Genomic DNA, 13,941 nt, shown 5'->3' with positions numbered 1-13,941 from the left:
CCAGAAGCTGCCAGTTACAGCACAAAAATAAAACATTCCCCCAGTCCTAGCATTTTGCTCATTTTTAGTCTCTATGGCAACAGAACACAGTTGGCCAAAGCAATTATCCTGCCTCTGGCTGTTGAGATGCTTAAAGACTGTTACAAAAATGAGAAGTTGTGGGAATACAGTGAGTTTGATCCCAGGAACATTTGTATTTAATTGCTGAGACACACCGACTTCACTTCCAAATGAATGTTATGAAGTGCATAAATACAGGATCACTTAAAAGGGCTGATGAAAAAAGGGAAGGTTGGCTCCAGTTCTTCAGCCACTGTCTGCATTTGTTATACTGTGGACTCTGAATCTGTTCCACTCAGTTTTCCACAGTCTCAGGTCATTAATGCTGTTTCTTCAGGGCCTTGCTACACAATATACATTCTTAGGCAACGTATTTTATCTCCTATGCACAACTTCACCTTCTTCCTGCTCATTCCCTTTTTGGAGGTCTTTTTTTAAACCTGGATCTTTCCTCTGATCCTTTATACCCCACAACCCCACATAGAGTTCGTTCAGCACTAATTAAAAAAAAAAAAAGCATCAACAAGCAGCTGGAGGTAGAAAACTCCTTAATTCAGTTTCACCAGCAGAGAAAACATGTCCTGTAATTACACACGCACACTAACTGAAACAGCAAGCAAGCTGATAAAATATTTTAAAGCCAAAAGAAGTTGCCAAACACTATTTCGCAGGCGACACCCCCTGGACAATGAGACAGCTTTGACTTCTGGCCCATTCAGCTGTCGCAGCTGAGCTGACTTGCTCAGGCTGCAATGCCCAAAACCCCCACAGTCTCAGGGTCATTATCTGGGTCCTCCCAAGTAAATTCAGTAGATATGACAAAAATGCTGTCTCACCTGGTTTACCTTATTTTCATTAGGATCTGTTACTCGGTCTAATCCATACTCTAGGACATCTTGCATGCCGGGCTGTTATAAACAAGAAACGTCAATAGCTTTGTAACTCATTTGTTTTAAAGTCAGTGGGACACACTCAAGCATGAGGAGAACCCCAAACCTAGAAGGGCTCTCACTCGTCATTCTCCACTGCCACCTTACACAGTATACTCAATTAAGGCCTTTGATGAGGAGTGGGTTTGGGGAGCGTTGCTCCTCAGGACAGTCTGAAAGCAGGCTGAAACCAGCACAGCTTCGCCCAGGAACCACGCTGAGGGCAGCTGCCTGGTCACAGCTCACAGCCAACAGTGCCCTGGGAGAGCTCTCCTCCCAGTCTCTGGGAACGCTCTCCTCGGAGCATGGATGCTGCAGCTGAACCTCCCTCCCTTGCATTTTTGAGGGCAATCAAGGCGGAAAGGTGGGGTGGATTCAGGATTCCTTTTGCCTCCCAGTCTGCGGCTGGGAGAGTAGATGAAGCTGCAGCATGTCCCCCTCTGTCTATACCCACAACTTCCCCCCAAACCTCCTTTGCATTACTGTCACTGAGCCAGTTGGTTCGTCAGCCCTGAGGCCTGGTTGGGAGAGCGCCATTTAGATACTAATGCCATACACAGTCACCCTCTACTTACAGGGGTTCGATTCACAAGCCAGTAGGCTCGCTCCTGGCAATCCAGGGCGTACCTGTCCGCCTTCTTCCGTTCCTTCCCTGCCCTGCAAAGCCAAGAACAGGATTTAATTCCAGCAGGGGTATTCATGAATCTTCTCCCCCCAAACCAGTGAGATGACAAAGGTGGCACACACCCGGCCTCCCCTGCCTTTCCTGCCACATGGATCCCAGGCTGATCGCATGGCATTCTCATACAGGCTGCTGCTCCTGACCACATCTAATTCTAGACTCCAAATCGTGCTCTTCACAAGGCCACACGACTGCTATTCCCTCCCCCCTCTTAGTTTTTGAGAAATCATCATCTTACTGAGCTCAGCTGGGAGCAGACACATCCTCTTTTGATTAGACAGACAGCCCTTTGGTAGAGTTTTAGGCTAACAACCAGTTACTTGTGGTCAGTCTGGCTGCCTCGTGTTTATCGGTCTCGGATGCTGCTGGACAGTGTCTGGGGACTTCCATGCAGAGATATGTCCTATACTTGTCACATCCCTGTCTCTCAGTAAAGGGTGGCATTTCCTCACACAAATGATCTGGAAATGGTGCCAGGAGTGTTCTCAGGCACTGAAACTCAATCATCTCTACTATTAAATAGAATAGGCACTAGCATGGTTTGGGCCTGACCAATGAATTCTTTCCCAGGCAACTCCTGGGCACAGTCTGGGACTTAGCATGGGCAAGGGACCATTCCCAAGAGGCTGTTCAAATGTGGCCACCCTGCTGTGGTTCAACAGCATGGATGCAGGCTGTTCTGCAACAGTCAGCCTCAGCATTATCAAAGTCTCAGACAGGTTTAATCTACTATTTTAGATATAGTCTTATCTAACTTTAAAAACTGTATTTGGCATCTCAGTTTACAACAACAGTCTCATGTTTAATGAGACAATTATCTGATGAGCTGTATTCTGACCCATTGGCTACAATTCTGGGGAAGACATAAAAAGTCCTTGAATAGCAGAAGCAACACATGCCATGCTGGAAAGTAGAAAAGGTAAAGGGAACCCACAAAAGTGAAAAAGATCTTATCTCCAAAGGAATAATTCCATCTCATGTCCACTAACTTCCCTGGGAATTTGAAGCATTCAGTTCTTAAAAATCAAGACACTTTGGTTGGGTGCCCAAGTAGGTATTTGAAAGTTTTCTCCAGAAGTCTTTGCTGGGAACATTTACTTACTGCTTCTTAATTCAGATCTGAAGTTCTGCTATCAGACATGCGCAAACAATAACTGAACCAGACTGATAACAGTTCCTAAGTCCAGGCACCTGATCCACAAATGCTCACAGACAAGCCTGGTATTAGAGCCAAAAGAGACTGTACCTGATGAGGACTTCTACACCACAGCATCTGACCCCAGCTTCTTCAGGGAGTCACATCGGTTGCAAAATCCAACCCTCCCTTTATACACTTATGTATGTGCAAAAGCCATTTGCAGAGGCACGAGCATGTGTCAGCAGGAAAGGCACCCACCCCCGCTTGTTCTCTCGCTTTGACAGACCACACTGATGCCCCATCTTTGGTGGACAAACGCCAGGAACGAGAGAAAAGCAGGTGCAGCAGGCGACAGTGAGGTTTTGCAAGCGGGCATCCAGTCATTTGAAAACAGCTGAATTTCTTCACTCATGAAGTGTGACATGAACAAAGTATCTCTCCTAAACTGAGAAACCTCAAGCTGATATGAAAATCAGGTTTGTTTTACAATCTTGAGGAGCACTTGTGAGTTATTTTAAAACTGCAATTTATGTTTTTAAATTGTAATTTAACTGCATACCAAGACAGCAAAGCTTTGCCTCCTCATACCCTCCCCAATGACACAAATAACAGAACCTGAGTCAACTTACTTATACTGCTCTTTGGCCTGCATAATAACAAAATCCCACTTGTAGTTTATTTTTTTATTGAGCATGTTGTAATGTTCCTGGAATAAAAATAAAAAAGCAGTTAGTACAAGAATTCTGGACAAGGCACTCCCATCCTAGGGCTTTCTTGACTCTCCACAGTTCAACTAGGTTAGGCTGGCAGCTGAGCCAGGAAATCCAGTTTGTTCCAAGCATAATTCACACGAACTACAGCATTTCAAAAGTACCACTGCAAGGAGGGCAATTGCGCCTGCTGAAATTATCATTGACTTCAAAATATTTTTCCCCGCACTAGCCACTTTTTCACTTTTACAATTTTGGCCTTTGAGGCCACTGGAGTAACATTTCATGCAGTTGAAAAGAGGTGGGTTTTTTGCCATACTCCATCTATAGGAACAGATGGCCAAAGCTACAGCAAACCTAGGGCTTGCAATAGAACAAGTACAACACCTCCTTACCTTTTCATATTCTTCTAAAATCCCCTTCCTCTTAATGTTCTTCTTCGCTAGGTAAATTGCTGGATGGGAAGAAGCAAACAAACAGTAATATACACTTAGACCAGCATATCCACTTCTAGTTCATAAACTGTCCACACAACAAACACAGGCATCTTTGTCTATTAAGATAACTTCCCGGGCACAAGCTCCAATCTCACAAAAAGCTCACTAAGGAAAGATGAACTTGGTGCTTTCATTTTGTCATGGATACTTCCTGAGCTGGTACACAGACTAGAGCAGCCATGCTCCAGTGCTCTGGAGCACGGCACAAGCAATACGTGCCTTATACCAGCAATTACTCCTCCTCTGGGAACTGAGCCAGGGTTTCAAGGGTCATAGAATACTGGGCCAAATCTTTAAGACGTTGAGGTTTTTAAGTGTTCTTCCTACAAGCTTTCCAAGTACAGGCCAATGTCTTGTTCCAAGTTTTATTCAAAATGTTCCAATCTAAAAGTGTTTTGTTTTTTCTTTCCAGAAGATCTACAACATAATGTAGAATAAAAGCCACATAGGACAATCTTGGCATAAACAAACCAGTCTGAACTGCACAGCACAGCCCACAGGAGCAAATCAAGCTGTTTGGCCCAAGTTTCATGACCAGCCCTACAATAAAAGGCATTACAATGGCAGCAAAAGATCAATAGGGAAGAGCTGTCAAGAGATACTGCAGCAACCACAAATTGTTTAAAGAACAAACCATCTCAAATGCAGGGCTTGATCCAAAGCTACAGGGAGACAGTCTTGGGCCAAGATCCAGGAATACACTTAACTACTCAGAGAAATCTAAGCTTGGGTTTAAAGTCTTCCCTGCTCAACAGGGCATTTTAGATGTGTTCCAGTCTGATGGGTCTTGGCGCAACGTAGAAATTTAAGCACTTTATCTAATCAGGGCCACGATAAGGCAGTCACATCCAGAGTGCTCCCTCAATTCTGCATTACTCACAAAATAATATGAAAGAAAATGCAAGAGGCTGGTCACCACATGCAGACACACAGCAGAAAGACATGAACAGCAAAAAAGGTGCAGGACTGTATGCACAAAGACACAGGACTGAGCTGCCCCTCCTAAACAAATACAATGCTATCACTTACCATAGTCTGTGTCATCAGCAGGCCAGCTCTGGGCAGGCCAGAAATAGGGAGTCTGCAAAAAACAAGCCCTTGGTTAGTGCACAGCAGCCTTGAACTCATGCCTAGAAGCACCCACAGTGGAGGGAGAGGAACCCTYTTCCCTCTACCATACTCAGAACCTCAACTCCCTGGCTGTGTGTAAGCACACACAGTGGTACAGTTAGGCCAGCTGTAGCAGGAGAACAGAGTTCATTAGACCATCAATGTCAAAACCACTTCTGCTTTGCAATCAGTTAAGATGGCCAACCCTTCCCTACTGCCTGAGCATTTAGACTGAGATGCTGGAGCCTAATTTGGCAGCATGGGGGAACCAGACTCCTCATTTGAAGTACCTGTATCCTAATTTCTCATCATAAGGGAAACAGTCCACCCATGAATTTGAGCATAACCTATTACTGTGCTTTCTATGCATTCATTATTCAGTCTTCCCAGATAGTACTAGTTATTACCTAGATATTACCCAGACATCACCTATTACTAGGATTTCATTTGATACTTTAAGACCTGAAAGGAAAAACATATTTAGAAGAAAGCACAGTATTTTAGAGTTGAATAAGAACACTAATTTAGTTAAAGGAAGTATCACAGCTTGCTTGTGAGCTGTGATCTGATACATAGAACTGGTCTCAGAGTGGGAAAACCAGCCTCAGGCTTCTCTGTGGACCCCTTTTTCCTTCTTTCTGTATGCTGAAGGATAAGCATAGCTACATAGTTAGGTCTCATGACTCCAGCTCCTGGGGAATTGCTCTAGCTGTCTGCTTTTCAAACCAGCTCTGAACTCCCAGTCAATGTCTTCAGATAAGGTGCAACTCACCTGGAACCTGTACAGGCTGCTGTCTGTTTTAAGGGTGAGATTCTTTGGCTCCTGCAGAGGGTAGATGTATCCATATTTGACAAACAGGTCCCCCAGGTGTAGTGCCTCTGGAAATGGAGAAGGCAGATGTTTTTATTGCACAGAAACACTGCGGTAGAATTCAGAAATGAGCTACTGCTCAGGACAGAAGAATATATCTGAGGGGTTTTGTCTRTGGAGATCTTAAAGTTTTATAAACACAAAGCTGAAAAGGCATCCCTGTTTACATTTCTACCTACCTTCTTCAGTGATCTGCAAACGCTGGAGAATCCACTGCAGTATATCATTACCTGTAAAGCAAAGAAACTATCAAGTACTTGAAGTCAGAAGTGTGCAATGCTTGGGCCAAAATGAGACTTCTCCAGTCCTTACCCCTAACACTGCTCTGGAGCCTACCAAATGCACAGATCCCTTGTTCCATATGTGCCCTCAAATGCATCATGCAAGAGGGGCAGAGACAAACCGTACTGCCATTCTCCTACCAGCCACGCTGTCCTTCAGGTGTTTCTCCGGACTGAGCAGGCATCAGYCTTTGATTGGGAGAGGGAGTGTGATGAAGGCAATCAAGTCAGGATGTTACACTGTGAGTGTGCAGAAGACCCACACGTGGCCTGAGCATCACTTAAACCTTCATGATTGGCTTAGAAAGGACTTAGCAACGCAACAGCTCACACTTCCAGGGAAGATATTGTGCCCTTGTTTTGCACCATCATATTTGGAAAGAAATACTGCAAAGTGAAATCTCCAGATTTACAGAGCATGGTGCTATCTCAGCTTTAGAAAGAGACCAGTGACTGATCCTCTCTAGTCCTTTAAGGGACACTACTTTCAGTGTAGAAGCGATGTCTGAGGCTTAGATCCAAGTTGTGGTGGTAACAGGACATACTGAAAGGAAACAAGATTTCTGCATTCACAAACATTTCATCTCTCCCAGCTCATTTGTTGGGATGTGGCCAGTCACACCCATAGTCAGCATAAACTTCCAATAGTCTTGTAATCTGCATCCCAGAACATAGTACTGTGAATCTCCTTCCATTTAAACAGGGCCAGGCAAAAATGCACTCAGTCTCACATCAATACCAATAGCCCTTTCCTTCAGATGTCCCCTAGAATTGTAAATTGAAATGACCTTTTTTGACATTGGAGTGATGACCTAGCCTTCTAATGGGGCTCACAGCTTTTATCCTACTGCCTGTTTCCTGAAATAGATGAAATTAAAGAATTATCTCATCACTTATTTCTAGACAGCTCTTTGTAAGCATTTTCCCTAAAAGGTGCACGTTAAACATGGATAGTTATTTGCCTTTTCAGTTGTGAGCCATTTCACTGACATGGAATTTACCTAGCTATCTTCCTGAATTTGAAGAGCTGAGTCCTCTTCAGTGGATTAGCATCCTCTGATTGATTTGCTCTAATGTCTTCACAGTTCCCTCATTAAACATGAATCAGTCTCTTCTGCAACACCCAGAAGCCAATCAGTGTATATACAACTTGGGTAGCACTAAAAAGATCATAGTCTAGAGAGCAATAATGACTGACAGGGAAGACTACCATAACTCAGATGCTTGTCAGAAGCCAACTAGAATTTATGACCTATGCAAGAGGGAACTCCTAGCAATTCTGGTTGAGGAACAAGAACAAAGCAGAGAGCACACAAAGAGGATGAGCACTCATAGGCGTCTTACCTCCATATCGTCTATCTGCCGACTTTCAGGAAGCGGTATTTTATAGTGCTCAGACGTCAAGAGAAGTACTTGTTCCCACTTCATTTAATCTAGTTGGCATGTTATCTTCAGTACAGGGGAAACTTCTCTGTAGCACTGCCTTAACTACTCAACAGGAACTAGAGCAGGCAAGGCCAGATCCTTTGCAGATGCAAAGTGCCCCACCAGCTTCAGCTGCACAACAGCTATCTAAACCACTATGCAGTTTGGACTGTAACACACAGAATGTGCTCCTGAGAATGAGCTTCAGACGTCATCCAAGTTCTCCTTACCATCACACTGACTCAGACTGCGCCTGTGGGCAAGTAACTTAATCTTAGTGCCTTTGCTTCCACATATCAAAAAAACTGAGCAAACAATACACAGGGCCTACAGGGCTTTGCAGCTACCATGGGGAAGAATTAATCTGTTTGGCCAAGTTTTCTCCTTAGTTGCCTGGAGCAAGTTCACTGGTTTCAGTGGGAGTTTTTGTTCTGAATTTCAAAGCGCTGCAGAAAGCCCAAAGCAAGATGAGAGTTTGGTACAGTTTGCGTGAATATTTACAATGGAGGATCCCTCACAAGAGCTTATGTGAAGGTTTAGAGAGCAGGGAAACAGAAGTGCCAATAGTGCATTGCTAGGGCCATGTGAAAGGAACTAAGGCACAAAGGAAGACTGCGATAGGAGCTGCCTCTAGCACTAGACATGACACATCACAGCACAGCTACTCGTCTGTTTTTCCTTCAGCCTGTTTGAAGGAGGAAAAGCTGTCATTTAGAGGCAGAGAAGTGGGTTGAATATTTTGCTTCTTTCCTGCGAATTGAAGAAAAGTGATTATTACCAGAAAATGTTAAAAGGGAGACTAATTGCTTGCTGTTCATTTCTGAAGCACCATACTTCAGTTTGATTCCATTCTGCCTACTTTAATTGGATTTTAATATTTATCCTGATTTGTGATCCAGCACCAGGAGGAATACATCAGGTTTGGAAATTGAAGCCTCTGTTCACCTGTATTCTAAGGCAAAGCAAGGCCAACCGAGTTAAACTCACATGAGAGAGCTATAAATGCACGATTAGCAATCCTCATGTCTCTTCTGCAAAGAGCTAGGAGTGAAATGAAACACAAGTGAGAATGAGATAAAGGGAGCAGGTATGTTTCAAAGGATCTAATGCAGACAGTTATTGAGAACAGGGGCTCCAGTACGCACCCAGGCAGTGGTAACCCAAGGGGGGCCATGTGGTCCACATACAGTTTTTCTTTGAAGAACTTCCTTGGCTAGTCCCTTCCCCAGGATAAGCTCTTACCTGTCACAGCATGTGGGATGTTTGTGATCATCACCCTCTGAGTGTGCATCTTGATGCCCGTGTCTGGATTCTGCATTTCCATCATAAGTGTTTCGATCTGCAAAGCATGACAGGGATGGGCTGTATTACAGCAGTGAGCATGGGCAGGGTGGGCACCCCAGGGCCACAGCAGCTCTGGGCAGCCTCACAGAGGGGACTGCAGAGGAGCAGCACAGGGATGGATGCTATGACCACAGTCCTCTCCAAACATCCCCCTCTCCATTGGAGATGCCACTTCAAGACCATGTTGACCTTCACACTGACTCAAGTGTCACTTCCTCCTACAGTCCACGGGAGACACGTACACAGCCATGATTAGCAGATGACAGGATATAACCACTCCATGAGAACTGAGCTAGGAAGAAAAATATCCTAGCTCTTTTTCCAGGCATAGCACTGTGGTGGTTTTGCCTTATTGAACAATATCTCTGCTACCTGTAAATGTTCTTCTCTGACTCAGTGGGCTGCTTGCTGGGGCAATTAAAAAGAAAAGTGGGAACAAATAAAATCTGGAAAGCTGCTTCTATTGCTAAAATACCCCATCTGTGCACAGACTCAGAGATATTGCACCACGCACCAAGAAAACCAGCAACAGTTTGGCTGGAGACCAAACAGTAAGGGTTCTGTTTCTGACCTGCAGATAACAACCAGACGGGATTTTGAAAAGCAACAGGAAGAACACAAAACTCTGCTCCTGGGCTGTGCAAGAAGCGCAGACCCCAGGGAGGAGAGAACGACCCATCCTTTGAGAAAGCACAGGTACCATCTGACCAAGCCTTTGAAAAGCAGGCCAAGGACTGGTTACAGAAGGGACCAGAATTTACATGTGGGAAGGCACACATGCTTTTCATCTGTGGAGATTTCTTATTATGTTCATCTGAGTGTGAGAGCAGTGGTTTTGTGGAAGATGCTCTTCCTTTTGTGATCTGCTTCTAGATTGTTCAATTTGTTCCAGCAGGGCCAATCTGGTCTCTCTGCACAGCCATTTCAGGAGAGGATGCAGCTTTTTAACTAGGATCAGTGGATTTAACAAATGTGACTTGATGACACTCATGCATAATGAAGGGTATTGTTTTCACAGGCACCACAGTGACTTTGGTCCTAAGTCTTGCCAAGCTCAATGAGGATTTAAGCTTGTAGTGACAGGATGCGCTCTGGGCTTGACAGTAAAAATGTATTTTCAACTCTTTTTAAAGCTAGTGTCAAATTAAGACTAAAACAGAGAAATTTGCCAGAATTTCATATAAACATTTGTATTTTTATAAATGTATTCATATAAAATATCATAAAATAACAAAACAAGACCCAAAGCAATGGAATATGAAGGTTTTTTAGTCTTTTTAACTGAACTCCAAATTTACTGAGCCATGACACCAAAGGTAGGTCAGAAGGACTCATCCCAGTGCCCTTACCCAGACAAAACCCTGCCCACCTCAGTGACGGCACCATCTTTGCCAGATCCAGCATGGTCGAAGCCAACCACTAAAAAGCGCCAAGCCAGGCACCATAAGTCATCGCTGAGTTACTTTTAGTTACCTTCTGTGTTTTAAGACTTGAAGGTGCAGATTTCCAAGGTAGTTTCCATAAGCCTGTGGGCAAGGACATCGCTATTTTCATAGAGCAGAGGTGACAGATCCATGAGGTCCCTCAAAGATCAAAGCTGGAAGAACACCTCCCTTCTCCCATCCCCAGCTCTGCGCAGCCCAGGGAACTGAGGGCTCTGCAATCACTYGGCCCCAATTTCAGCCTCTGCAAGTTCAAGGTCAGGTGCAGAGAGATGCCTGTGCAGTTGTCTGACATGAAGAGAGGCAGGATGGTCCAGCAGTCAGAGCGCTAAATTAGGAAACCCAGATTCAGTTCCCTGTTCCCCTGTAAGCAAACATGGGTAACACCTTGGGGAAATCACTCTGCCCGTAATTCAGCGCCTGCTCTGCAGACAGCACTTCCTTACCAGGGATGCTGGCAGGACAAATACAGCAGTGCCGACTGCCTCCATGCTGCAGTGATGGGGGCCATACCCTGCCACACACCTCTGGCCACAGGTAGGCCCCGCCGGCTCAAGCAGCACATGTTCCCCGCACGTCGCACAGCACACTGTTCTAAGCCTTCGTGCCTGGAGCATACRTACAGGGCAGCCATCCGCTCCTTGCTGGATTCAGGAGACAGGCCTTTACCAGTTGAGAGCAAGCAAATGATTCAGGAACCCACTCAAGCCTCCCAGCACAGGATGGTCTCTTTTAACGAGCAAAGAACTCCAGACACTCATCGCGTTTGTATCCTGCTGGGCTCCCCCACATCATTTAAAAAATAACTTATATTTAGAGAAACAAGCAAGATGAACAAATAGCTACTGTTGGGTGGTGCTTACTGCTCTGGCTGCAAACCATGCACTTTACCGACCAAAACTCAGATGTCTCTTCCTCGTCTCCCAAGGGAAAGGTCTGCTTATTACAGATCGCTAGAGATTAGGAATTGCTATCAGCACCAGCCTGCCAGCAGGAGGCCAGAAGGACTAGTTAAAACACAGCGAGAACATTCGCTTGCTTTGCTAAAGGCTCTAGCACATTTTGTCACATTTTTGGCCAGGGAAGCACTGTCTGGTTTGACTTTTGTACAGCTAGAAGCCACTTCCTTTGTTTGGCTGATGGGCGGAGACGCACACAGAGGTAAATACCAGTGGGAGAACAGCTAAAGGAGCCAGGCTCTGGGGCAAGCTCACCTTAAGCACAGAGCTCTCATAAGGCATAAACCCCACCGAGGTCTCCTTTCAAACCAGCCTGAATCTCTACGCAGAAGTGACTTCACCCAAAAAGCCACAGAGACGACAATGGGAAAACTGTTCCCTGTCTGTTTGCAAGTTCGTTAAGTGCAAAGCACAACTAAACTCACAAAATCATAGGAAAAAGCATCAGCTTTACAGCAGCATGTGGGAACCCTGCGGATGGTCAGGGGTTTCTGTGCAAAGCGCTTACCCACAAATGCTTCAGCGACCGACAGGGGACCCCCACAATTCTGGGGGAGGCAGATCCGACACAAACCCTTTCCCACAGGTGGGAATAGCACGGACAGATCGTTGCTGATGGATTACTTGGGCGAGTTACCCTGGGTGCGTTTCCCATGCTTGTTTCTCCTGGCTTTGCGCTTGGAGCACCAGCTCCCCAGAGTCAGGGTTTCTTCAGCACAGAAGCATCAGTCTGTGGGTGCTGAGAGTCTGACACGCAACAACAAAATACTTCAGAGGTGAGAAGTTCAAACCCCTCTCAGCATGAACCCCGACAGAGGTATCCTTGCTTAAGATATAAGCAAGGCAGATTCCCCTAGCAGGCTCCAGCTTACAGAGTGCCCACTCACGGTGCTAAAGTTAAACATCTACTGCTTTCTCCATCATAAATATTCACCCAGTTCTAGCACCACCACCACCCCCCCAGCTACCTAATTCTGTTTGCAAAGATCAATATTCCCTGCTCTGATTTCTCAGGTAGCAATACAATCTTTCATCTTARCTCCAGTCTCAAAAGGATAATTCAATTATTTTCTAGGCCTACAACTTCACAATCCTGCTTTGCACATTCATAGAGGATCAAGAGAGAGAAAAAAATAGATTGTTTGTTAATCAGCTTCCTGCTTTTTCTTCATTAGAGCTGAGGAGCCTGTTCCTACCCCACCCAGGGTGCAGCAATCCCACACCCAAGGTAAGCACATCTGTGAATGGAAAGTGAAGGGCTGGAGCTGGCTCTTTCCACGTGCTCCTTCTTCCCGCACTGTGCTGCCTTCACTACTCCAGCAGGACCTCCTAATTAAACCTGCAAGGAAACACACAAATCAAAATACAGTCCTGCCTGGCTCACAGACACTGCTAGTGACATTCAGAACACTTTACACTTCGTGAAATGTTTTACTGAGGCAGGTATCACTGGGTTATCCACTTCAGAGAGAGGGAAAGCAAGGACAGGAAGGGAAGAGGCTGGACTTGGCCTAAAACTACAGTCCTTTGTGATACACAGTCGCAAGTACTAATCTCTTGTCCCCGAGATCCCTTGGAGAGAGCACAGGAAACCTGGAAGAGGATTCACTGCCTTCCTTCATGCTCCCCTGCCCGTTGCCAGCACGGCCTCTGTCCACACGCTCACCCTGCCRCAAGGAAGGGACGAAACGCGCATGGGATCAAACAAGCCAAGGGGCYGACAGAGGTTTCCTCCGAGGAGCTGTCCCAGTAAAGCCCAGCTCCAGCAATGTACGTGGCCTCAAATAAATGGACAGCAGCAATCTGCTAAAAACAAACACAAGTCAACCCCTAATACACCTCTAGAAATGTCCAGACAGACGTGGGCAAGCAACTGCTGGAGAGCCTAAACCAGGAGAATTCAAACCAAGATGCTGCTAGGATCAGTAAGCCCCGTGGGCCACGCTGTGGATCCAGGACCCGGTCCCTCCCCCATTACAATGCTGCATCGGGAGTCGTCAACCCGGATGTCAGAGACCAGAGTAAGAGGGAGGCAGAGGAAAAAGGCAAGCGGCATCCATCAACCCTACCCACGGCGTATGAGTCACGATGCAGCTCATGTAACACAGCAAGGAAAAACACACAGCCCACCAGCCGCCCGAGAGCACAACCCTGCAAAGCGCCGCTTGATGCTTTGCCAGCTGCTGCCTAACAGAGGCCAGATCCCTGCTGGTGGTGTAGGCACAGACACCGAGAGGTTGGTCTGATTCAAATCCCCTGAGCATCTGGCCTGAAGTGTGCATTTGGGAGGCTCCCCCCCCCGTCCTGACAGACTTTCCGACCAACATTCTTTCTTCTGAAGCATTTTAGGAAGGAAATTAATAAATAAATAAAACAAGCCAAGCATTTTTAATGTGAATTTTTGTGGGCTAGCCTGTGTTTGCCTGGCTGCCCTGCCCAAGGGCTGAAACATGCTAACATAGGACACACGTGTGCAAGGTCAGAAGGGGGATC

At 45.8% G+C, this 13,941-nt stretch overlaps 1 protein-coding gene across 1 annotated transcript in view; it reads right to left on the bottom strand.

Annotated features, from left to right (window-relative positions):
• The window catches only part of RGS9 (regulator of G protein signaling 9), a 26,766-nt gene extending 15,819 nt beyond the window's left edge, over positions 1-10,947 (bottom strand). Inside the window, exons 1-10 of the mRNA XM_026067560.1 lie at positions 10,936-10,947; positions 10,521-10,817; positions 8,946-9,042; positions 6,177-6,227; positions 5,899-6,005; positions 5,046-5,097; positions 3,915-3,973; positions 3,439-3,515; positions 1,565-1,646; positions 897-968 (exon numbers count right to left, since the gene is read on the bottom strand). Of these exons, the coding sequence (XP_025923345.1) occupies positions 897-968; positions 1,565-1,646; positions 3,439-3,515; positions 3,915-3,973; positions 5,046-5,097; positions 5,899-6,005; positions 6,177-6,227; positions 8,946-9,042; positions 10,521-10,601 (678 nt within the window). The 5' untranslated portion in view covers positions 10,602-10,817; positions 10,936-10,947. The remainder of the gene's footprint in view (positions 1-896; positions 969-1,564; positions 1,647-3,438; positions 3,516-3,914; positions 3,974-5,045; positions 5,098-5,898; positions 6,006-6,176; positions 6,228-8,945; positions 9,043-10,520; positions 10,818-10,935) is intronic.
• Positions 10,948-13,941: the final 2,994 nt, after the last annotated feature.

The sequence above is a fragment of the Apteryx rowi genome, unplaced genomic scaffold (assembly GCF_003343035.1).
Source record: "Apteryx rowi isolate R43461 unplaced genomic scaffold, aptRow1 scaffold_26, whole genome shotgun sequence".
NCBI lineage: Eukaryota > Metazoa > Chordata > Aves > Apterygiformes > Apterygidae > Apteryx > Apteryx rowi.
Note: the sequence above shows the minus strand (reverse complement) of the source record. Positions and strands in the feature narration are given on the sequence as shown.